The sequence below is a fragment of the Physella acuta genome, unplaced genomic scaffold (genome assembly GCF_028476545.2).
Source record: "Physella acuta isolate Inbredline_101_S28 unplaced genomic scaffold, ASM2847654v3 ptg002003l, whole genome shotgun sequence".
Lineage (NCBI taxonomy): Eukaryota > Metazoa > Mollusca > Gastropoda > Physidae > Physella > Physella acuta.
Genome location: NW_026733508.1, coordinates 96,109 through 119,846, shown reverse-complemented (window position 1 = coordinate 119,846; position 23,738 = coordinate 96,109). Strand labels below are relative to the sequence as shown.

Here is a 23,738-nt window from a genome sequence, read left to right as displayed (position 1 = left end):
TTTTATATTGCAACCTTAAGGTCAACCAGTGTGGCTAATTTTAGCAACACTAAATAGTGAAAGATTGCTCATTATTTAAACACTTCATTTACTTTAAAAAATTAATATTTTGCATTTAGTGCGAAAGCACAGGCAAGTTGTTGCTGGTGTAGCTATTCAACACCAGGTGGTGACTGAGCCACTTACCATTCCATACTTGGTCTGTTTCTGCTCACAAGACAACTGCTGGAGTATTCTGGCCCCTGATTGGTTGGTGAACGGCTGAGAGAATGGGTGAAGCAGCCTCACCTCTTCTCCAAAGCTGAAACACATTTCAGAAAACAGATGGTCAAGTAGAAAATGTATCTTTCTGTTATGGTACCAGGAAGATTTACTTTAAAACCTCTAAAAAACTAGCTTGGGTTTGTCAGATAAAGTTACCTGCACACTGCCAGCTCTCCTGATTCTAGAAGTGTCAGAGCATTTGATACCAACGCCAAAGATTCAAAGGCCAGCTGAAAGAGATATAAGCAAGACATTTTTCAGATATAAATGTTAAAAATGGTTTTAAAAGAGATGTGAGATTTTAAAGCCAAATTACAAAGTGAACTATTGTATGTTAAAAAATTAAAATAACGAGCCGACCCGCTGCATATCATACGCCGCTATTTAGTTGTTTTTTTCTACTTTTCAGTAATTTATAATTTGTGAATTCGACAGTACCAATGCTGCCACTGAAAATATTTGCTTAAAAACACTAAACCCCCCCTTCCCCCCCCCCCACGTGAAAGCAGCCTCCTCTTAGTTACCTCCTCTAAGTTTAAAATCGTTTCAAACTAAATTATCTGCCCCTAATAGCCGTCACCAAACCCGTCTCTATGATTGTAAAATGTAAACAGCGTGAACCACAGCTCACCAGACCATGTGAGGGGGTGGGGGGTGGTAGCGATAGAGAGGAAGAGAGGGGACTGTAAGGCGCGCATGCAGCTTGTTTTCTAACGGCTCCCAGAAGAGAATTATATATATAGATTAGATCTGTCCCTGCTGTGCAAACTCCCAAGGCCATTGTATGAGACCAGGGAGGATCGTGACAGAGTTTTATATTGCAACCTTAAGGTCAACCAGTGTGGCTAAATATAGCAACACTAAATAGTGCAAGATTGCTTGCTACTCTTAAGTAATTCATTTAATAAAACCAGTTATATTGATCATAAACCTATATAGAGAGATGAGCACCCACCTGTTTAGAGTGATTGTCAGCCATACTGGCCGAGTCATCAACAGCCAACATAATCTGGTACTGTCTCTTGCTTGGTTTACTGCGTCTCAACCAGATTTTGTCTTTCCTGAACTGTGAGGCGATGTATGGGATCACTTTACGCATGTTCAGCCTTTTGCCAGTCCTGTAGTCTCCCCTGGTACAGATAAAAAAATTAACATTGTCTTAAAAATCTAAAATAGTTCACACAAAAAATGTCTTAACTGGATTAATGAGTTAACATTATAAAAGATTCAGTTTATTTTGGTCTGGGTTTTTTTTGCTATCAATCACCGTAATCATTTAATAAATATAATAAGCTATTAAAAAATAGTAATCATTCATTAAATATAATAAGCTATTAAAAAAGTAGTTAGATAAAAACTGCTTATCCCATATATAACAAAATAAAGAAATTTTAAAAAGTAGGTTCAATTTGAGTTACAGTGGACGACAATTATTACCACTTAAAACTTTCTCAAAAGGTGCAGTTCAATGATAAATGATTGTATGTTCTAACTCAGCAGGTTTCATGAGTTTCACTTAGTTGAACTAACTTTTGTGTGATCTATGAAAAAGTTCTGTTCCAACTTAGATAGTGCCAGAAACTTACTTCAGTTTTGTGGCCTGAGAAGGTTCTAGAATCAGCCTGAGCTGCTCACACAGTTCTTGTGACAAGGGTCCTGTGATTGTCTGGTACTTCTGCCACGCTTCTGTGGCTGACTGGATCTAAAACATCACAGAATATAGAGGGTTAAATAAAAACATTACAACCAGAATGTGGAGGGTTAAATAACATCACAACCAGAACTTGTAAGAGAATAAAGAGAATAATTTAAAATATGAATATATGTTGAGACACAATCTTTCCTGACCGGATAGTTTAGTTACTAAATTAACAAAACTAGCATACAATGATGAACTGATGGGTTAGAAAACATGAAAGTGAACTGAGATTCAATGATAGAACATAATATTTAGTACAAGCATCTTGTTAAAACAGATCCATATCTTCCTTACATAATAATGATGAATTGATGGGTTAGAAAAGTGGCCAGAAATGCAAGGATAGAACAAAGTATTTAGTCCTAGCATCTTGTTGTTAAAACCAATCCTTACCACATCAGCAGGCATGTCCTCAGGGTGGGACCACACTTGGACACACTGCTCCAGCTCTGTCCTTAGAGCATCCACGTCCATGTCCTGGGGCTGAGGGAAATAAGATTTTGCCAAGTTAAACTAACACATCTAAATCATTAATCTATAATTAAAAAACAAGTTTTATATGGCGGGAATCCACCTTGACACAGCCAACAGTTGGGTTTATTTGACCTGTGGGATTATAGTGTTCCATTGCAGCTTTTACAAATATTTATAGTAAGTATAGTAGCATTAGCATGCGGAATTAAAGAAGACAATTGTAGAAGGCAGAAGTGTTAGACTGTAAAGCCTAGGTTTTAGTACTCTTGCTTGTGAACTCCTATAGTCCAGTTTGTTCTGATGTGTACCTGACATAATGAGGGTGAGTAAATGTGTCTGTGCCTAACACTGACCACACTATCACTGCATGTGCAGAGGTCTTAGAAACACTAACTAGGCTACATCTGCCCTATACACCACCTCGTCTAAAAGGGTAGGTCCCTACCCAACTTTTAACGAGTTTTACAGTCCACAAGTAATGTCCCTGCTGTGCAAACTCCCCAGGCCATTGTATGAGACCAGGGAGGATCGTGACAGAGTTTTATATTGCAACCTTAAGGTCAACCAGCGCAGCTAAATATAGCAACACTAAATAGTGAAAGATTGCAATGGTAGAGACTATATAAAAAAAAATCTATTTTATCCACAACAAATTTAGCTACTGTAATAAAACATAATTTAAAATTTAGTTGCATGAGTATAAAGTAAATATTGTGTGTACACTACAAAGACATGCCCCACCCACCATCAAACCAAGGTGAAGGTTCTCCAGTACTGTGTGTATTGTTGAGTCTGGTCTTCTCTCTGCTGTCATGGTAACCACTCTCTCCCCATCTATTTCTACTTTCTGTCTCTCCAAATTTCCACCACTTTCACTTTCTTTATCTTCCTCTGTCATCTCTTTGGACTTTGTTTTCTTTTTCTCACTCAGCTTTGGAGCATCCTTCAAAAGGTGGTGGTTTATAAAAACTTTTTTTTATAATTATTAACAATTAATAAAATAATTATGTAAAAAAATTATCCAAGAATCATGTTTATATTCAGCCAAATTAACATGACATGTTTTTAACAGCAACAAAGAAATGTTCTTGCCTAACGTATCCTTGAACTATACAAGTTCAAGGGTTAAATAAGACAAGTGTTTACTGTTACAGTCTTTATTTTATAAGCAGGCTCTAACAAAAGTATTAGGCCATGCACCCTGACTGCAGTTTATCATTCAATTTAAAAAAAAAATTATCACAGGTTTATTTAATAAATTATGTAGAAGAACAGGCAACGTTTGACTAAATACAAAGAAAAATTACCATATTTTCTGTGTCTTCTTCCATTTCTTCATCCATCTTAACATCATCGTCATCCTTCAGCTCATTTTTATCCTCCTCCTCCTGAGTCGGCACGGCCTGTTTCTCCAGCATCTGATCTTTGGTAGCAACATCAACAGTCTGAGCATCGTAATGAGACTTGGCATCTTTCACATGCTCGTACTCGGTCGCTGGGTTTCTATCTCTCCTGTCCTCCTCTTCATTGTCTTCATCAGCCTCTTGTCTCTTCTTGATGGAGTTTTCTTTAGTCTTGAGATGGCTGTGGTCCTTATCATGACTGCCGAGGGATCTATCACTGTCTGACTTGCCTGGGTTCCTCTGGTGCTGGGATAGATATCACCATGGTATCAGATAGGTGCAGTCATTGTTTGGTAACAGGAAGCTTAAAATCCCAACAAAGGATGTATTGACTATCAGGATCTATTTTTGGTCAGTATTGTTAGCCTAACCTAGCCTGATTGTTAGCCTAACCTAGCCTGATTGTTAGCCTAACCTAGCCTGATTGTTAGCCTAACCTAGCCTGATTGTCACCCATATGTCCTAACAGCAATACCAGCAAAATAAACTATCTTGATATAATAATGTATTGCACTGCAGGATTTTTTATAATAACTGAGATTTTTTTTAAAGACTTCAGTATTGAGTGATGGGATGTCTGATTACCTTTTTCTGTTGCTGTTGTTGGAAGGGAGAATCTGTGGACTGATTAGACTGTTGCCCTATGTGACCTTCCTGATCTTCAGCATTTGATGCACCCACACCTTCATTCTGAGAGAAAGTAAAATCAAGTTAAGTATGATGCAACTTTTTACTTGAAGCAAATTAATCACTAATTAAAGGTCATGTTATTACCACCTGAAAAAGAAATGTTGTCCATGTTTGAAACAGGATGTTGAGCAAATTTTGATAAAATAAGTTATACTTTTTTTTTAAATTTTCCAGGTGAAAATCAGAAATTGCAAGAAAATCTAACTGTAAAAATACACAATATTGCTAGTTTTTTTAAAATTTGACTCAACACATTTTTGGTTGCCAAAATTTTTTCCCAGGACAAATAGATTTTCTTTTTTAAAATATAGGTATAATGTATTAAATAAGTATACTTAAACTTATAATTGATTGGAAGTTTAAAAAAAAAAAAAAAAAAAAAAAAACAATCTTGTGTACAAGGGGAGGTAACAATGATAAAAACAAGGGGAAAAGCTTACTTCATTATTTTCATCCTGTTTATCAGTTACTTCCTCCTGTTCTACACCTCCCTGCTTGCTATCCGAAGCCTCAGATTGTGTTGAAGGTTCCTTAGAGTCCTCTACAGTATCCACTTTATCCTCACTCTTGTTTTCCTCTCTGTTTCTATTCAACTCTGAGGTGGGCTTTTCCTCATCCTTTCATTGGGGACAAAAATATTTTTCCATTATTGTAAGCATATTTAAAAAAAGAATGCTATTATAAAAACAAAATGTAAAGCTTGAAACAATTATATGGTTGTTAAAGTAATTTAAATTACTTAATGTATAGGACAGCATTAACACTTAACACAGTAACTGGTGAAAGCCTTAAAACTTACAGGAGCTGTTTCTCCATCAGTCCCCTCCCCTTCATCTGCTTTCTCTTTCTCCTCCTCTGCCTGCAGATGATCTACTTTTTGTTCATCCTCTGCCTCTTCAGCGTCCCCACCATCATTATCTCCCTGTTGTTTTTCATCCTGGAATAACAAATATTGTAGTGTAAGTACTTTATAATCAAGAATGTACAAATATTTAAAATACGTTTTGTATAAACAAAATGTATGAAAAAAATTTGTCTTTGGCATGTTATCCTTGACCTTCAAGAGGTCAAGGGTTATAAGTGACAGCACTAAATATAGCAGTATCATTTTTTAAAACAGTAAATAATTAAGGCCCTGCACCTTTTACTGCATTGTCAAACAATTTTAAATTTTTGGTGAGAAATGTTGTCTTAATACCAACCTGAGCATTAATCTCTTCCACATTGTCCTCAGTTTCTTTAGATTCTGGCTCCTCTGTTTCTTCTGTAGTCTTCCCCTCATCATCATCCTGGTTATCTTCCATGTTGTCTGTTTCCATATCTTCTTCTGTATCAGAAAAATTACAGTTTTCAACATCAAGCATCAACTAAGTGAAAAACTACTTGATAAATTTGCACTGGTATGATAGGGCAGTAGTGCATGCGACTGCTAGCTCAAAAGTCTAGAGTTAGGACGTCCCTAATTCTGCCTAGCTCTGTCAGGTACCTGACTTACATTAGAGAAAATAAAAGCAACTGGTTGTAGTACTGAACAAACTTTCTCTTGATGGACTCTTTACCTGCCCAAAGAACTGCCAAGTCAGAAAGGGTTAACTCTCGCATACATCGTATGACAGGATAATAGGGTTAATTGGTAATGATAATGACGGAACAATTGTTCTAAAATGGAGAGTGCTGATGCTGTAAACATGCTATAAGGTAACTTGTACTAGTAAAGGAACAGCATCAACCAAAAAAAGGACAGAAAACACTGGAAAAATAACATCAAAGCGTGGACAGGTCTAACACTGGTACAGGCACGGAGGATGGTAGATGGGCAGGGTAATGGAGGAAGTTGATCAGGACACTTGTGTGAGACAGATAGGTGCATGGATTTAACTGGAATACTTAAATTTAGCATAATAATACTTAATAGGTCTAACCTTTATCATTTTTTTCACCATCATCTAAGTTCAGGTCATCTGGGATATCCAAATTCTCTGCTTCTTTTTCTTCTTCTGTATTGTGTGGGTTCACTTGGTTATCGTCATAATTTTCCTTTACAAAACAAAACATTTAATAGACAAACAATGCCAAAATCTTAGGTTTGAGAAAATCATTGATACTATTTATATATTAAATTATATAATATTATAAAAGTGTCAAATTATAACAATTTATACAAATTCTATCAATAAAGCAGCAAAAACTAAAATTTGAAATCTTACTTAAAATGCTGACATGATTGTACCATTATGATTTTAGACAGATTATGTAAATTTATAAAACCCATTAGACAGGCTTGATATAACTTAATGGAGATAACATGATTTCTTATATCATAAATATTTTCTTACATCATCTTCCATGGGAAGATCATTCTCTTTATTATCATCTTTTTGTTGTTGTTGATTATTGTCATTGTCCTCATCAAAACTCTTACTGTCATCTTTAGCTACCATCTCCTCTTTTTCTTTGTCCATACCACCTTTTCCTTGGTCTTCTTCTGTGTCCTTGTGGAATAAACACAGGTAACAAAAAGGTTATAATATGTAACCTTTATAAGTATTAAGAGGCCTAAGGTAAGATATTTTAAAACATGGTGCTACATACTGATTATACCCCTAATGGTAAATGGTTGCATTTCTTTTATATCAGATAATTAAATAGCATTTAATTACATAGAAATTAGACAACCGTTTTAAAAATTCAATGTTATTCAAATTAAATAGTTTTTTTTTTAATCTTTAAAAATAGTTTTGTATGTACAGTTAGTAAATAACAAGTTCACTGACAGGAGCAGTCTGAAAATCCATTTAACTTGATAAACTAAACTCAAAGACAACTCTACAGCCTCTAGCACTTGTCTCATCAATTACCTTTTTCTCTTCGGGCTCCTCTTCATCATCACTTCCCCACATCCTGTCATCCAACCTGTCATTGTCCTCTCCATCAGCATCACCTATTTGTTTATCCATGTCTTCCTCTTCCTTTTCATTGTCATCCTCCTCTTCATCTTTTTCTATCAACAAGAAATTTTAAACCTTTTGAAAGCACTCAACATATTTTATAACATCAATGCCAAAATTTACAAGTTAAAATGGAGTTAATTTCTGTAAATATATAGATGAACAGCTCACCATCTCCGTCCATGTCGTGGAGTTTCCCATCAAAGTCATCAGACATTTCAATAGCATTGTCCTCTGATGGAATGTCTGGTTGGTCCTGGGACTCTTCAGGTTTCTCTTCCTGACCTGGCCTTTTGGCTTCTTCCAGCTAGGATAAACAAGGAAACATTTAATTACATCTTTTATAGACATACTGTAACATCTTGGTGTAAATTTACAAAACTTGTCTACAATGTTGCAGCACAAAATAACAAGCTACTCTGACAAGCAACATCTGACATCAAACATTCTTATGTCAGTTGACCAATTTGTCACAAACTTCAATGTTTTACCTGACACTTTACTTGTTTAACAGTGTTCCATGATGTGTCTAATAGTCTTATGTGACATGTCTACCATGCTGACATGTCTAACTCACCTGTTGGATATTTTATAGAATCTCACCTGATCTTCTGACTCAATCTGGTCACTGACATGTCTAACTCACCTGTTGGATATTTTATAGAATCTCACCTGATCTTCTGACTCAATCTGATCACTGACATGTCTAACTCACCTGACATGTCTAACTCACCTGTTGGATATTTTATAGAATCTCACCTGATCTTCTGACTCAATCTGATCACTGACATGTCTAACTCACCTGACATGTCTAACTCACCTGTTGGATATTTTATAGAATCTCACCTGATCTTCTGACTCAATCTGGTCACTGACATGTCTAACTCACCTGTTGGATATTTTATAGAATCTCACCTGATCTTCTGACTCAATCTGGTCACTGACATGTCTAACTCACCTGTTGGATATTTTATAGAATCTCACCTGATCTTCTGACTCAATCTGGTCACTGACATCCTTTGCCCCTTGACCTTCTCCTATACCACCCCCTTCAATGTCTTTAAACTCAGTGGCACCTTCTCCGTCAACCTCCTCACTCAGCTCAGGTGGTATACAGAAACCCTGAGAAAAAAATGTTACTTACAGGTCGAGAAAACAACTAGTGCTTAAAAGGTACGCTATTCTAAATGTCTACCTCATTACCACATATAAATCTCATATGGTTGATTTATTTAAGTCATGGGTTTTTCTAAACTGTAATTTGAGAATTTTGACTCAAAAACATTTTTCGCATCATTTGAAAGTAAGAGCTAATAAAAATTTAACTGTCTATATGTTGTATTACTTTGTAGAAATGTAATATTGATTTAATTTAGGAGAATAGCTGCGCTAATTTAAAAATAAAAAATCTGGGTTCATTAAAACGTTTGACCTAAAGGCTTTACTAAAAGCTAAACTTTGTGGGACAGCGTGGACTAGCGGTAGAGAACTAGACTTCTAACCCCAAAGTCTCGAGTTCAGATGGGTATCTTACTCACATTAGGGAAAATATGCAAAATGTGTCTTGGGCACAAATGAGAAAAGAAAAAAAAGCCAAACTTTACTACATTTTAAACAATGACATGAATAGAGCACCATCTCTACTAAGGGGAATACAGTTTTGTAAGTCAGTGACTAGAAACATGTTCTTCATTAAAATGTAGGTGTGAACAAAAGATAATCCCTACCTTCTGAGCCATCTCAGCAAACACAGCCAGCAGGACAGACAAGAGTTTGCCCATGGAGCGATGTATTGCTACAGAGTTGCCCAGCTGACTCTCCACCAGGGAGCTGAAGGCTAGCACCAGGGGTTTGGTCTGGAGAAGTGACCTGACACACAGCGGGATGTTCTCACAGCTCTCTGACTGGCTCGGTGTCTTCACACTGGACAGGGTGCTCAAGTGTGCTATCAGCTCTTCCAGTTTGTTTACCACCTGTAATACACAAAATAATGACAAAGATTTTTAAACAGTATAAATAGTTTTAAAGATTTGTTAGTTTATGTGTTATGCACATTTTATTGAAATGTATTAATTGAGCATTAAATGAGGGCTTCTTAAATTAATAACTTTAAAAATATTGATAATTACTTTAGGAGAATTGAGTTTATCCATGGTGTTTTTCTCTATGTCTAGCACATGCTTTGTAAGATGAGATTCTTTCAGCTCTTCTGTAATAAAAAAAAATTCATTCTTGACAAAAGCGCTAAGAGTCAGGAAACAACACAGAAATAAGGACTGAAGGCAGTATACAGAAGTGGAGTAAACAATAACAAGTCAGGAAATAAATAAAGGAAAACAAAGTCAGGAGAACTTGGTATGTGCTACAAGAAGACCTAAGGCTGGGCATGTTTTAAGTTCTACATAAAGAGTGTAACAAACCAGCACTTGCTAATCTGTGACACTGATTTCTTTGTTTACAAAAAACACAGAATTATAACATAATATATTTAAACTATAGTAAATTCAACTGTAGAATCGTAACTAATAAACTTTCTTATATTCTTTATTATAGCTTAATATTACATGTACATGAAAGTAGACAAAGAAAACAAACTGTCCATGCGGTGCAAACTCCAAAGGCCAACATATACGCCATGGAGGATCGGTGCAGGATTTAATCTTTCAGTTGAATAAAATAGTAGATATATTTACAAGCTACCATAGCTGATTCAACTGGTAATGTAGTTTAGATGATCCATGTTTAACTAACAAAACAAGTACATGATTTTACCAGAGTCTGTATCATCCTCTTTGGTAGTTGGAGCTTTCTTTGTTTCCTCTTCCTTCATCTTGACCACTGTCTGGACACTGAGTAGCACGACCTCCACAAATGATTCGACATCTTTCAAGAACAGCTTCGACTTGTCCCCACAAGGAGCGGCGGTCACTTCAGTGGCTGTGTGGGATGGTGGTAAAATTTTACCTGACCTTAAGCTTAACCCTGTGACCTGGGTTAGGTCAGGCTGGGCTTGAACCGACTGGACCTCAGGTGGCACAGGTGATAGCGCTGCCAGCCATGGGCTGAACTCCTGTTTTATGGTTGAAATCTCACAGGTGAGGAATGCTAAGGTGGACACCAGACAGCTGGAGGTGCCAGACTGGTCAGAGAACTGGGAGGTGACCAGCTCAAACTGTTGGGTGAAGCTGGTGTAGACATCCAGAGTTCTACTGATGGAGTCCATGTCTGATCTGTAGGACAGTGAGTTATACAGGAGCTAGTGGATAATTAATTTTTACACCCTGATCAACTACAGTGAGTTAATGCATGAGGAGCTGGTGGATAAACTATTTACACCCTGGTCAACTACAGTAAATTAATGCATGAGGGTCTAATGGATAAAATGATTATACTCTAATCTGTAAGATAATAAGATAATAGGTGTGCATCTAGCAGATAAACAATTATTTACATCATGATCCATTACAATGAGTTAATGCATTTGAATCTCAATAATGAATAAACAAATACACAATCTGAAACATAACCAAATTAAACAGGATGATTTAAAAATGTTTTCCCCAATATAAAAGAAATAACTGTTGTGATGTTTATTTTAAAAATAGTAATAACTGTTTCTAGAGAAAATCACCAACCTTCCAAGTACTGCTTTACTTAAGAGATGGTCAATACTTGACTGTTCATCTTTTATCTCTTGAAGCATTTTCTAAATATAAGAAAATATTTTAAAATTGGAACATTTTACCACTATCTAAATCTATTTTAGTATAATGAACAAAAACTGATTTCAGTTCATACAGTCACTTTTAATAAAATAAACAGCTGAGATGCATTTGTTTTAATTTTTTTATGGACAAAATGTTCTAGTATTACCTGAGTAAGTCCATAGTACTGGGTCCATTCAGGGTCACCCCTACACCAAAGTGAAGAGGGAGTCAGCCTGTCCTCTGTCAGTGGGGAAGGGTAGACAGAAGCTAAGGAATGATTTTGGTGGGGAGAGGGACACAACTCTAGTAGCAGAGAGAACTCTGTCAAGCCTTCAAAAAGTTTTGTTGTTAACTGCTTCACTTTGTCCTGAGGAATATTGGATTTTTTGTTGGATATAAAAGTTATGTCATTGGTTGATAACAATTCTTTTCAAAATTTGATAACAGTTCATTGGACTTTTTTTATAAGAAAAGTAATCTACAATTTCCAAACACTACATTTTAGCAAAAACAAAGAATTAAACAAAGATAAATATTCAAAGATAGATAGACTCCTATAGCATATAGGCCTATACAGTTTGGACCAAAAGTCACTTTAAACATGCCAGATATGCATGGATTGTGAGCTGTCTACAACACTAAGGCAAATCCCAAAATTTCTTGCCATACTTACTAGCCATATGTGACACTCATCCTGTGGTGGTAGATTATAGCTTGACAGTTCTTCTAGTGTTTTCAGTGACTGGAGTAATTTTCTAAAGAATATATAAAACATTTTCTTAAATAAATAAAATTATAATAGCAATAGCAATGTTAAAGTAAATAACAGGTATAATAATGAGATTAAGAAATAAAAATTTGAATACTCTTTAAGTTCTAAACTTTACACATTTAAACTGTGTCATGAATAATATTCATTTATCACTATCTTTATTTCTTTAGATACTTTTAATGTTTACAGTAAATATCTTTATTTGTTTGCTGACAACATACAATACCTAACAATCAGAACAGAACATCCTACCTCAGTGTTAGGAAACATGAAGTGAATTCTGTGAGCCTAGCTCTCTGTTGTACATACAACTGAGAGAAGTGCTCAATGAAACCTCTGCACCTTTCAACATCAGACATGCTCAGCTCCTGTAACAAAAAAAGTTATTAAAATTATTTTTCTTTTGAAGATGTGTTGTTATATTTTAAAACAATAGTTAATTTTTTTTTTCTTCACCAATACAAATGTCATCATCCAAGTTTTATTAGAAGTGTCTTGTTATTTTTGAATGTCAGTTGATCTTTAAAAAAAAAAACAACTAACAAACAAACAAAAATCAATAATAAGAATAAAATACTAGTTGTATTTTTTAAAAATAAAATAGGGGAAATGATCATTAAAAAATATGGATGTATAAAATGAAATAAAACAAGAATGACCTACCTTAGAAGGTGACACAATGGCTGAGCTGAACTGAGCATGTCTTGAGATGCACCTATAGAAGTAGTTTTCACAACCTGACCACAGGGTGGTCACTGGAAGCCTAGACAAACAATGGTAATCATTAAAATAAATTACATAAATAGAATAAGCTATTGAACAACATGCAGAACATAATTAAACACATTAAATAAATCACTCAATAGATGCACCTAATTAAACATTAAATAAAGCCCTCACAATGGATGTGCATTCAAGTTCAATGGTGGTAACTCTAAGGCATCAGGCAAAGCTGTCTTCTTTCCAGTTACTCCTTTACGATAGGACAGACCTGGGATAGAAAAAATGTTTTTAGCACATTAAGTTTAAAGTAGAACAATTTTTTAAACTCACCCACACAAGTGTAAGCTAGAAATAAGGATGTTTTTAGTGCTGTGACAGTATAGTGTTTTAAACTGAATCATTTCACACAACTTACCTATAAGTGTAAGGTACTTGTAGAGCTCTGACAATCCTTTACGTTTTCTCAAGTTAATGGAACGTGCTTCAGTTTTCTGCTTTTCTTTGTCAGAAGCCTGCATATAAAGAGCAGAGAAGAATATTAGAAAATAATTTTATTTACTATTTACAAGAAGGAGAAAGTGAGAGACTACATAACATAAGCAGATAAGAACTGTATCGTAACAACTAAAATTTTCAAGCATCCACCAAAACTCACCATATCAACATGTAAGGCCTGCAGCTCATGCATTTCTTGTATTAGTTCACCTATAAAAAATATGACATTTGTTTATTCAAGGGTATATACAATCTCATCAGATTTTACTAAATTTAAATCTTTTAAAAATGATTCGCTAAACTATATTTTAAAAAGATTTAGTCCATTTTTTATTGGATTTTGCATGAAGAAGAAAAAAAGAAACCAACCTGTGAATCCATCAAAGACCAGGACATTTTTGGCATGATGAGAGTCAGCAATACACTTCATGAGATGGTTCTTCATCTTACGACACAATGTTGGGATACGTTGTAGCAAAGGCAGGTCTTTGGTCATATCAGGAGATGCCACAAAGGTCACAGTACTCTGTGAAATAAAAAAAATTTACTGGTGAAAAACAATCATTATTTCAGGTGAGAATGTACATGAAGGAAAAAAAAGCAAATTCATGGCTACTCTCTGAAATCATGGTTAAAAAAACACATTTTTTAATAAGATTTGATACAAATATCTTTGAGACATAACTGAAAAATAAAAATGAATCAAACTTGTGATTCCACAATGAAATGTTTCCAGTTAACCAAAATAAATGAGGAGGGGACATTGATTTTGGGATTTTAACTATTTCTAGTTATTTTGTGGAAGTTTAAAAAAAGAAATCCAGCTAAAGTGTTTAATTTGTCTTTTAAAAGTAGCAAACTAATGTTTTGTGTAAATGTCTCACTTAGTATATATACAATTTTTCTCAAACTTAAATCATGGGTAGAGTTAAAAATAAAACTATCACTATTCAGAGAGTAATTTTACCATTTAAATCATTTAAATACTTTTAGGCTGACTGAAAAATTCAGAATGAGCAATAGAAAATTAGCTACTCAAACCTTCATGGAAGGTCAATCTATTAAATAAATCATTTACAGAACTGATATTAAAAGGTTTCTTGTCAACAGACACTATCACTGATGATTAATATGTGAGTATAAGTTGTTTTTTTTTAAGCTTTACTCTGTCATTAAAATTAATCTTTTGGTATTAAAAATGTTATTAAAATCTGCCACAAGAATCAACAAAGAAATGTTTTTAAATGTGGACATACTGCATTACTTACAGGAGCAGAGTGAGATGTGAGCTGTTGACACAGATATTTAGTGAAACCATCCAACTTGTCAGGTAGAGAAAACCCTAAGGTTTGCTTGACAGTTAAAGATACAAGATCATCTCCCCTATCACCAAGTATGCTCTTGACTGGCTGATTCAAGATGTGCTGAAAAATAATTTCATCACAATGTAAAACTCTGATTTAAAAAAATGATTAGTTTGAATTAATAATTTAAATGTTACTATATTTAAAATCTGCTTTCAAAAATCACCTGGTATTCTTTGATGTATTTGTGCACAGTTCTGTGAGTTTTCTCTGTCGATGTTTTCAGGGCCCAGTAGTTCATATCACTCCATCTTGCTATTTTCACAAAACCCTAAAATAAAGTTTTCAAAATGGTTACATTCTTGTTAGAAATGTTTCATTTTACAAAGATTTTCATTTACATAAATATATACATATAAATATAAAATCTTAAAAGCACTTGAAGAGCATTTGCTTAAAGTATTTGACTCACACTTCAGAGAAAATCAAACCGAGCAATAATTTTTATCCTTTGATTTGACTTAATCTATGCAGATATTAATACTTCAAAACAACCATATAAAATAGAATATTTTGTTTTAAATGTGCAAGTAGTTTTCTCAAAGTATTTATTTTGTGACTTAATTACTTTCAGCCCTAAGGTTTTCTTTTTACCTTTAGTTGTTTATCAATAGGACTCCTGAGTCTTTTAATTTCATCCTCAATGTTACTTTGGTACTGCTTATAAAACTGGTAAACATTCCACAGCATGTGCAGAAGTTTCTCTGTAACACAAAATGCTAGATTACAAAATTTTCTAAGGGTAGGCAATCCTTTATCACAGTAAACACACAAAATTGGCCAAGTTCATTTTGTAAAGCAATATTAGAGCTTACTTTGTGCTGGACTTTTATCCGTGTGCAGCACTTGACAGTGAAAAGCTAGCAACATCTGAAGACGAACTGAATATTCTCCAATGGGTGAGCTCTCCATAAATTTCTTCAGAGAAGTCTGAGTGTCAAACTCTAAGGTCTGAAAAGCAAAAGAATATTTTTTATACAATTTAGTTATATAAGCTTAACAATACTTAATATAAAGAAATTTAGAGTAAGGTTATGGTTTTGATAATTAAAACAAGCATCAACTGCCGATTATATAACTATTTTAACAATAAATTTTTTTTTTTTTTAAATTAACCAACAAATACAATAAAATAATAACTTAAAGTAGATTTTTATTTTATTTTATTATTTTCTGTTTTTATTGTTAATGGATTGTTTGGTTTTAACCAACACAAACTGTTTGAGAACACACACATCATAAAGTACAACAACTAATCAGTTTTTCTTGATTTCTGTTCCTTGACTAGAACCCATAAGAAGACCCTGAGACTATCCATGTTAGGGTAGTCTCTTAAGTTAGGGAAAGCGATGGTGGTTGGGCATTTGAATGACCACACTATCCCTATTTTCAGGTCCAAGAGGGAATACAGTTTGTTTGACACTTTAAATATACTTAAAACTGTCACTGTAAAAAACTATTTCCCACCAATAAACACATGCCAATATAATAAAAGTAAATAAACAATTTGAGTTACTCACAGAAGCAGTGTTTGCACTAGAGTCAGATGCCTCAGCCAGTGAACCTGACACTATCTGGTACAAGTGAAACCACCAATGGCTGGCTTTCTCTTTACATTTTTCTTCCTCCCTGTCTAGTGAGCTGCTCCAGCAACTAAACAAATATAAACAAAGCTGATTTAACATGGCTCAGATAACTACAATCATAAACAAAGGAAATTTTTAAAAAGATTTCTGCCTAAATGTGTACACATAATTATTGTCCATGATGTGCAAACTTCAAAGGTCAACAAATACACCTTGAAGGATCGATACAGGTTTACTGTTGCAGCTTATGTGATACAACTGTAACTATAAATTACATTTGATACCTAATACACTGCAGCTTACAAACATGCTCAACTTGATAATACAGTAATCAACTTTTTTTTTAAATTTGAAATTCACAAAACAATTACGCTATTTTAATAATCATGCCAATATAATAAGTAGTTATAAATAATCTCACAATCAACATATAAAAACAGAATAGTAAGTTAAAAACAGATTTCTTTAACAAAAGCAACAAAACAAATGTACCTTAACTCCAGTTTCCTCCATTCAACAATAACAGCAGTAATCTCACTAAGTTGTGTTGACATTGACACGAAAGATGCTGCATTACTTTCCCAGTCCTGCAAGAGTAAACAGATCTTCATGTGACATCCTATCACAACACTGGTTAATTTAGGTTATGTGTATATATATAATGTATTTGTCTTGCTTATCCTTGGAACCATACTGTGGGTTCAAGGGTTAGAAGAGGCAAAGTTTACTATTGCAGTATTCAATATCAGACATGCCTACCCCTGTCAGCCAAAAGTAGGAACAGTCATGCCTAAAAAGAGGAATTTGTAGCCAAAAGGAGGAACAAACGCGCGGACACTACTAAGTCAAAAAATAAAAATAATTAATTAAAAATTAAAATCGGAACAAATTGAGTCAAAATCCGAATGACGGAACAAATGACTTTTTTAGGTGAAAAAGCCGGACGGTTCCGATTTTGGCGGGACGAAAGGCATGTCTGCAATATTAAGCAGGTTCTTAAAATAATATCAGACCTTGTACTTTTACTGCTAAATATGCCAAAAGTGATAACTTATAAATACACTAGCTTTTGTAAAATCAACTGAGTTTACAAAATATCGTAAATTATAATCTTCATACCACAATAGTATAATCAACTTAATTTTTTATTTAAGGTTGTGCTTAAAAAATTTTAAGCTGAAATTGTAATAAAACTGAGGTCACTATATAAAAAAATCTAATTTTGCTTTAACATACTTTGTAAATAAATATTGCACAATAAATTTATGTCATATCTTCTAGTTCTAAAATGATTTTTTAAAATCCATCTTAAAAATAAGATCTATTTTATGTGTTGAACAACTTGAGTGAGAATAACAGCTTGATAGCTAATAGAGGGACCAAATTGTAAAAACTAAATAGCTTTTTACCTGGGCTTTTTGCAACAGTAGCTCCAGGCCAGTCAAGAACTTAATGACAGGGCTGGTCACAGAAAAGGTAAGTATTCTGTCCATGATCTGGTTCAACTGAATCATTTCATAAAAAATTAGAGCACATTTCATTTGATACAAACTTAACAAAAACTATCTTAGCACTTTTTTTTTTGCTACATCCATCAGTGAAATAAAACCTACCAGCAATAGTGTTGGGTGGTCTGGCCATTCCTTCTGTAGTTCTTCCACCCTCCTGCGCAGGCTATCAATCACAGGCTTGCATTTGATCACCTCAGGAACATTGGCATCATAGTAAATGTTGTAGGTTTTGGCATAAGATTTCTGTAGCAGTGTCTAGAAAACAAATAAATAAATGTTTTTAGGCATTTGATTTCTGTATCAGTATCCATGAAACATGAAACGATAGCATTGATAACAACAGTTATGGTTTTTGGAATGGCTTTAGTTTTTAGTTGAGAAAACTAGACCTACATGTGAAACTGGACTTGAAGATTGTGTGTCTAAATACTGTAGAACTGACCCTCCAACAAGAAGGTGACTGCCCAGAATACTTTTGTCAATATCTGGACCTGTATAAATTTATAATGAAATTCTTACAATATTAAAATTCATAATTCTGACATTAGATAAACTAGCAATTAGATTCAGTACTTTCCAGTTAAGACACAAAGTGAGAAATAATAACATTATTTCTTAGCATTAGGTTTAAATTAGTTGTTTCACTGTGACTCCCATTTAAAGTCCTAAACAAACTAGGTAATGTGTATGCATCATGTATTTGTCTTGCGTATCCTTGGAACCATACAGTAGGTTCAAGGGTTAAAAGAGACAAAGTTTACTGTTGCAGTATTTGATTTTAAGCAGGTTCTAACAATAATTATATCAGACCCTGCACCTTTACTGCTTAATATTTTTAAAAGTAATCAGACATTAAAATTAACAATAAAAGAAGTAGGATTAAATAGTAAATAACAAGAGAATAGAAATTATAATTATTTTCAATTATTTAAGATTTAAAATATTTATTCTTATAAAAAGTTTGCAACAAGAAAAGAAAATGAATATTCTCCTTACTCAAAGTAGTGAATGAACTTTTCACAACCTCAGCTCCAACTTGGTAGGACATGAGTGATGAGGTGAGAACATCTGAAATGACAGAGCCATCACATGGGACTTTCTCTAGCCAATCAGCTGTTGACATTGTTGTGAGGATGTCATTGTGGGCAGCACACACTTGCACCATTTCAGCCAATGAGATGCCTTCTAGTGATGTTTGTTTGACACCTGTCTCATGTGTGGCCTCTAGCCCTACATCCTCTAGTCTATCAGCACCAGTCACATCTATGAAGTCCTAAAGAGAAAAATTATTTTATTAACAATAATGTTATACTACAACATATTTAGGTTACAACAGACCTACTGTGGCTAAAGCATTTTGCTTCGTACTGTATTCAACAATCTGGGTCGTCATTCACAGGCATCAAGTTACTTCTCACAACAGTCATTTGATATAAAACAGGAACAATTACAGGTAACTTACTATTGGTTGTTATACCAGTCTTGGCAAATGGGCAGAGTAAGGAAAAATTTTATAATTTATATAGCTGAAGTTAAAATGCAATATTCACTAAATAAACTAAGAAATAAACAACAGACTATATTTCTACAGTAATGTAAAAAAAAAATCCCATAGATAAAAGGTTTAAATTTTGAAAACAAAATAGTTTTATGTCTATGTGTAATGTACTCAGACACAGTAATTTTGACATTTGTAGATATACAAATGGTTGTAACAAATGTTAAACATTATCTTTGAAGTTATACTAAAAAGTAGAAACAAAGCAAAAGATAGAAACTTAATCTTATAATCTTAGAAACAATACTACAAAAATTTTAAAAGTTCTACAGCTCAAGATGTAACTTGCCTTAGCAAAAGATGGATAAGCTGCCTGAAAGTCTGCTTCATCCTTTTCCTTCTCAGATCTCTCATCCCCGTGTATCTGGTCTTTATACTTGTAAAGTGCTGCCTCTTCTTCCTCCTTCTGTCTCCTGCGCTCCTCCTGCTCTGCCCAAGCAGCAGCAAACAGTCCCAGGATGTGAGATATGGTAGAGATTAGACTGCCGTCTATCTGTCTGGTGCAGTAACTGTGTGCCTTCATCAGAAGCAAGGCACACACAAGCAACCTGATAAATAGTTACAGTAAACTTATAGTAATCTAAAGGAAATAGATAATTATTTTTTAAATGTAATAAATTGTATAAATTAACTAATATGGATGTTACAAATCTGAAACCTCTCTTAGAATTCTAATTATAAAGGCAAGAAATGTCTCAACTCCACAATCCAGAAACTGCATTCGAGAATTATAAATTAAATAATTACAAGAATTTCTTTTATTAAAGACTTGAGTTAAATTTTGAAACCCTACCTAGATTTGACACCTTGGGTGTGGTTTTTAGCAGATGAAGGATCCTTTGATGCCAGCTGTAATGTAGTGGGGATGCTGTCATAAGATGTCATGATGGCCAGATGATTAGCCAAGGTTAGCAGATCTGGCAGTGACTGATTGACTGAGGGGAATGTGCACAGGGTTTTTACCACCGATTCTACTTTCTTGGTGCACCAAACCTGGTAAAGAAGAAAAACAGTGTTAAACAGGTTTTTTTTTTTATCTTGTTGATTTCTCTAAGCAGTAAATGATCAATAGTATAAGTACTTATATAGTAAACAAAAAACCACAGGGTTTCTCATCATCACCACAAATTATTACATGTATTGTAAACAGTGTTAAAAAAGTTGTTTCAATTTGATGAAAAATCAAAATATAATAGTTAAGTCATCATTCTGGACCTTACAGATTAAAAAGTAGTTGTGGGGTGGGGGTGCTGTGAAAAGTCCCTGGGTTTTTTTTTTAATTGGGTAAATGTTGCTGTCTTGTGCTCAAGATGAATGAACAAAACTTTAGGGAGCTGAGGCGATGCGTAAAAACAGATAGAATAAAAAAATCTGAAAGACTAACACTACTATACCTTGTGCTTATTCAAAGCATGTTCAACATTCACAGCCAAAAGCCTGAGTCCAAGTTTAACCTGTAAAAAAAAAATCACTATTTAACCTGACAGTACTAACAAAAAACTGCACATCTTAGGTATGTAAGGTAACATGCTGGCATAACACTTACTCAGTAATAATAAAAACCATTATTTACACTGTCAGTCAGCTTCTAATTGAACATCTTGTGTAAGTAACTGACGGCATAACACTCACTGAGTAATAATTTTTAAGAACCAACCTTGTAGAGAGCATTGACAAAAGGTACGACAATGTCTCTATAACACTCAAAGGTGTGCTGTAGCTGGCTGATGAACCTTGAGGTTGTGTCCTGCCAAACTCTCTCCTCCCTCAAACAACCTGTCACCTGGGCGTCACTCTCTTCTCTGGACAGGACCAGGTTCATCTTGTTCAGCAGATCTGACACCTTGTGGGCGGAACAGGTGTTCTCCAGAAATCTGTTTATAGCCTGGCACAACTGGGTGTACTGTTGAGAATAACAATGCAGGTGTACACTGACTTAGTCTCAACTAAAAGGATATATACTGTTTTAATGAAATTAGACAGGACACTGGGCATAAAAAAATCTTATACAGTTTAATAAATAATTTTTTAAGATAAGCTTTGATAAAAAAGACTGCATAAAAAGTTTCTTCAGATAAAACTGTCTGGACATGAATGACACACACACACACACACACACAAAATAGGATAAAAGATTATAAAAAAGTGGGAAGCACTATATTTTTAACATTTCTAATCTTAAATGCATATGATGAATACACCTTATATAAAAATTGTTAAGATATTCAGTATTATATATTCAAAATCCAGTATTCACCTGCATCTGATCAGGTCTGTAGGCTGAAAACTTCTCTAATTTAACTATTTTAGCCTTCAGGCTGTCTTGTCTCTGTAAAAGTGTGACCACCCTGGGGTGTAGGTGCTCTGTGGGTGTAGCACTTATCCCCACACCTGTGGAGGCTTCAAGGTGAATGTTCCATACCTTAAGTTCTGCTTCTATTGCTTTGTTCTATTAAAAAACAGAATTGCAGATAGTGAGAATTTTGCGTTAGTAAATTTAATTTAAAAATCTCAGAAAATACAAGCAAATATTTCTAACTTTTGGCCTCTGCTCTATGCAGATTTATTGTTGGGTTCTAATAAAACTAATAGGTAAAAAAGGCGGCCGGGCATAATGCTGACCACATTATCCCAGTGTATGCTGAAGTCAGTGAAACAGATGAACTCTACTTCAGCTATTTGTGTCTTGGGCACCAACGGGAAAAAATGATGATGATGATTAAGAAGAATTTTCTTTCTGTATTACTGTTAGAGTTAAGATTAGCTTTGGGGCTTGGGTTATGTTAAGAGTAGCATTTTTATCAAATACTTTTTTAATGTTGAAAAATAAATTCCTAACCTCATAGCAATTATTTTCATTTGAAGAGAGAATAGTTATCATATACAATTTTTGAATTACAAAAAAATATACCAAGCAAGGTAGTTACCTCCTGAGTGAAATGCTTCAGTTTCAGACAAGCTTTTTCAATGGGGTCAACAGGTCCTTTGGGTGATAGCAAGTGTACTAGAACAATCCCTACGGAAACTAACCCACGGCCAACAGCAGATGGGTTTTCTGTCAAGCCTAACACATCCCTCACTGAGCCAACGCAGTGATGTATTTCTCTTGTCACCTCAGCAGATAAGTTGTGACCACCTGAGTTAAGGAGCTGGAGTAGATGTTCCAGGACTAGGGGTTTGTTGTCATCAGAGGTCTGTAGCTTCATCACTACCTCAGACCAATCTGGCTGTGTACTCTCTGGTAATAATGTCTCAAGGGTTCTGACAAGTTTGATAAAGGCATGCCAAAGTAGTTGTTGCTCTAGATATCTGGGGATGGCAAATAAAGAGTTCAGCCATTACTGTAAAGGTAATTAATAAACTGACACACCCTCACTAAGTACATATGAACTTGCTGATTAGTAATTCTTTCTTTCTTCTTCTTCGTTCTTAATTATTAGTGTTGAAGTGGAACGAGATTTATCTGCCAGTGGGTTTGAACTCAAGACTTTGTTCGAATTTATCAACCATGAGCTTTTTGCCGACTCGACCACACCTCAAACACAATTAAGCGTTACGTGTCAACTGGTTATTCGCCATTGAGGCCATTGACTCCGATTTCAGCCTGCTTTTCTTTTTGGAATTGCTTCCATAGCCTTTGTCCAACCAAGAACTAACTACAAGGCAGCAGTTGTTTAATTTTGGAGTAGTCTCTCCTAGAAGAGTGGCTGTCCCCAGCTAACGAGCCTCATCTGCCCGAGGGTTCGAACTCGAGTCTTTTCGGTTTAGCAACCATGAGCTTTACCGACTCGACCACGCCGACCCCGATTAGTAATTGAAATGATAATTTTTAAAAACTGCTATACCAATTAAGTATTAAAACTTAAATTTGGAAGATCACATAAGGTTAAATAATTAGTCATTAAAAATTGCTTATAGTTGGGAACATATAACATGGTGAACGCAAAATAACATGTAATAGTGTTCTAGTAATGGATCGAAAACAATTCTAAAATTGCTTTATAAGGCAAAAACTTTTCACACATTATTGTTTTAATTATAAAAGTTTATTATCAATTACATATGAGAAAAAAATGTGAGTAGATTAACCTTGGATCAAATTCCTGACTGGCCAGTGTCGCACAGTGACACCAGACATGTCTGGACACCAACGCCACCTGCTGGGTCTGTTCCTCCAGTCCACCCAGAGTCACATGCAAGGGCAGCAGGTCAGTGTTGGAGCCACTGGACAACACCTGCATGGCAAACCTTGACATGGGAGAATGGTGCAGCATGGCTGGACCCTGCAGGAATAAACCAATAGAATATGTTCATTAGATGCAAAGCTGTAGGAAGGTGAACTTATTATAGCATTATTAAAATTTTTAATCATTAACATAACAAGAGGAAATTTAAAGAAAATGAATATTCTAAATTGAAATATAAAATGGTTACAAGATCTATAACTTTTTATGGAGATGGAAAATTTCAGTGGAATAACTTAATTAACAAAAACATTTATTTTTATCTGTAAGAATGTTTTTAAAACATAATGCTACTGAAGG

The 23,738-nt window shown here is 34.6% G+C and overlaps 1 protein-coding gene across 1 annotated transcript in view; it reads right to left on the bottom strand.

Annotated features, from left to right (window-relative positions):
• LOC131931669 (midasin) overlaps positions 1 to 23,738 on the bottom strand; it is a 91,710-nt gene that overhangs the window by 2,424 nt on the left and 65,548 nt on the right. The window contains exons 58-102 of the mRNA XM_059288499.1: positions 23,284 to 23,477; positions 22,122 to 22,503; positions 21,452 to 21,643; positions 20,852 to 21,097; positions 20,589 to 20,648; positions 19,988 to 20,187; positions 19,484 to 19,742; positions 18,633 to 18,909; positions 18,030 to 18,127; positions 17,739 to 17,891; positions 17,535 to 17,630; positions 16,618 to 16,712; positions 16,060 to 16,192; positions 15,355 to 15,490; positions 15,134 to 15,243; positions 14,706 to 14,810; positions 14,444 to 14,599; positions 13,545 to 13,701; positions 13,336 to 13,385; positions 13,096 to 13,192; positions 12,858 to 12,948; positions 12,621 to 12,720; positions 12,210 to 12,325; positions 11,859 to 11,940; positions 11,352 to 11,552; positions 11,114 to 11,184; positions 10,251 to 10,708; positions 9,608 to 9,687; positions 9,206 to 9,451; positions 8,463 to 8,600; positions 7,650 to 7,785; positions 7,389 to 7,531; positions 6,867 to 7,022; positions 6,453 to 6,567; positions 5,733 to 5,857; positions 5,330 to 5,467; positions 4,971 to 5,147; positions 4,426 to 4,530; positions 3,745 to 4,086; positions 3,183 to 3,380; positions 2,357 to 2,446; positions 1,851 to 1,966; positions 1,220 to 1,394; positions 421 to 494; positions 187 to 301 (exon numbers count right to left, since the gene is read on the bottom strand). Coding sequence (XP_059144482.1) covers positions 187 to 301; positions 421 to 494; positions 1,220 to 1,394; positions 1,851 to 1,966; positions 2,357 to 2,446; positions 3,183 to 3,380; positions 3,745 to 4,086; positions 4,426 to 4,530; positions 4,971 to 5,147; positions 5,330 to 5,467; positions 5,733 to 5,857; positions 6,453 to 6,567; positions 6,867 to 7,022; positions 7,389 to 7,531; positions 7,650 to 7,785; positions 8,463 to 8,600; positions 9,206 to 9,451; positions 9,608 to 9,687; positions 10,251 to 10,708; positions 11,114 to 11,184; positions 11,352 to 11,552; positions 11,859 to 11,940; positions 12,210 to 12,325; positions 12,621 to 12,720; positions 12,858 to 12,948; positions 13,096 to 13,192; positions 13,336 to 13,385; positions 13,545 to 13,701; positions 14,444 to 14,599; positions 14,706 to 14,810; positions 15,134 to 15,243; positions 15,355 to 15,490; positions 16,060 to 16,192; positions 16,618 to 16,712; positions 17,535 to 17,630; positions 17,739 to 17,891; positions 18,030 to 18,127; positions 18,633 to 18,909; positions 19,484 to 19,742; positions 19,988 to 20,187; positions 20,589 to 20,648; positions 20,852 to 21,097; positions 21,452 to 21,643; positions 22,122 to 22,503; positions 23,284 to 23,477 — 6,984 coding nt within the window. The remainder of the gene's footprint in view (positions 1 to 186; positions 302 to 420; positions 495 to 1,219; positions 1,395 to 1,850; positions 1,967 to 2,356; positions 2,447 to 3,182; positions 3,381 to 3,744; positions 4,087 to 4,425; positions 4,531 to 4,970; positions 5,148 to 5,329; positions 5,468 to 5,732; positions 5,858 to 6,452; positions 6,568 to 6,866; positions 7,023 to 7,388; positions 7,532 to 7,649; positions 7,786 to 8,462; positions 8,601 to 9,205; positions 9,452 to 9,607; positions 9,688 to 10,250; positions 10,709 to 11,113; positions 11,185 to 11,351; positions 11,553 to 11,858; positions 11,941 to 12,209; positions 12,326 to 12,620; positions 12,721 to 12,857; positions 12,949 to 13,095; positions 13,193 to 13,335; positions 13,386 to 13,544; positions 13,702 to 14,443; positions 14,600 to 14,705; positions 14,811 to 15,133; positions 15,244 to 15,354; positions 15,491 to 16,059; positions 16,193 to 16,617; positions 16,713 to 17,534; positions 17,631 to 17,738; positions 17,892 to 18,029; positions 18,128 to 18,632; positions 18,910 to 19,483; positions 19,743 to 19,987; positions 20,188 to 20,588; positions 20,649 to 20,851; positions 21,098 to 21,451; positions 21,644 to 22,121; positions 22,504 to 23,283; positions 23,478 to 23,738) is intronic.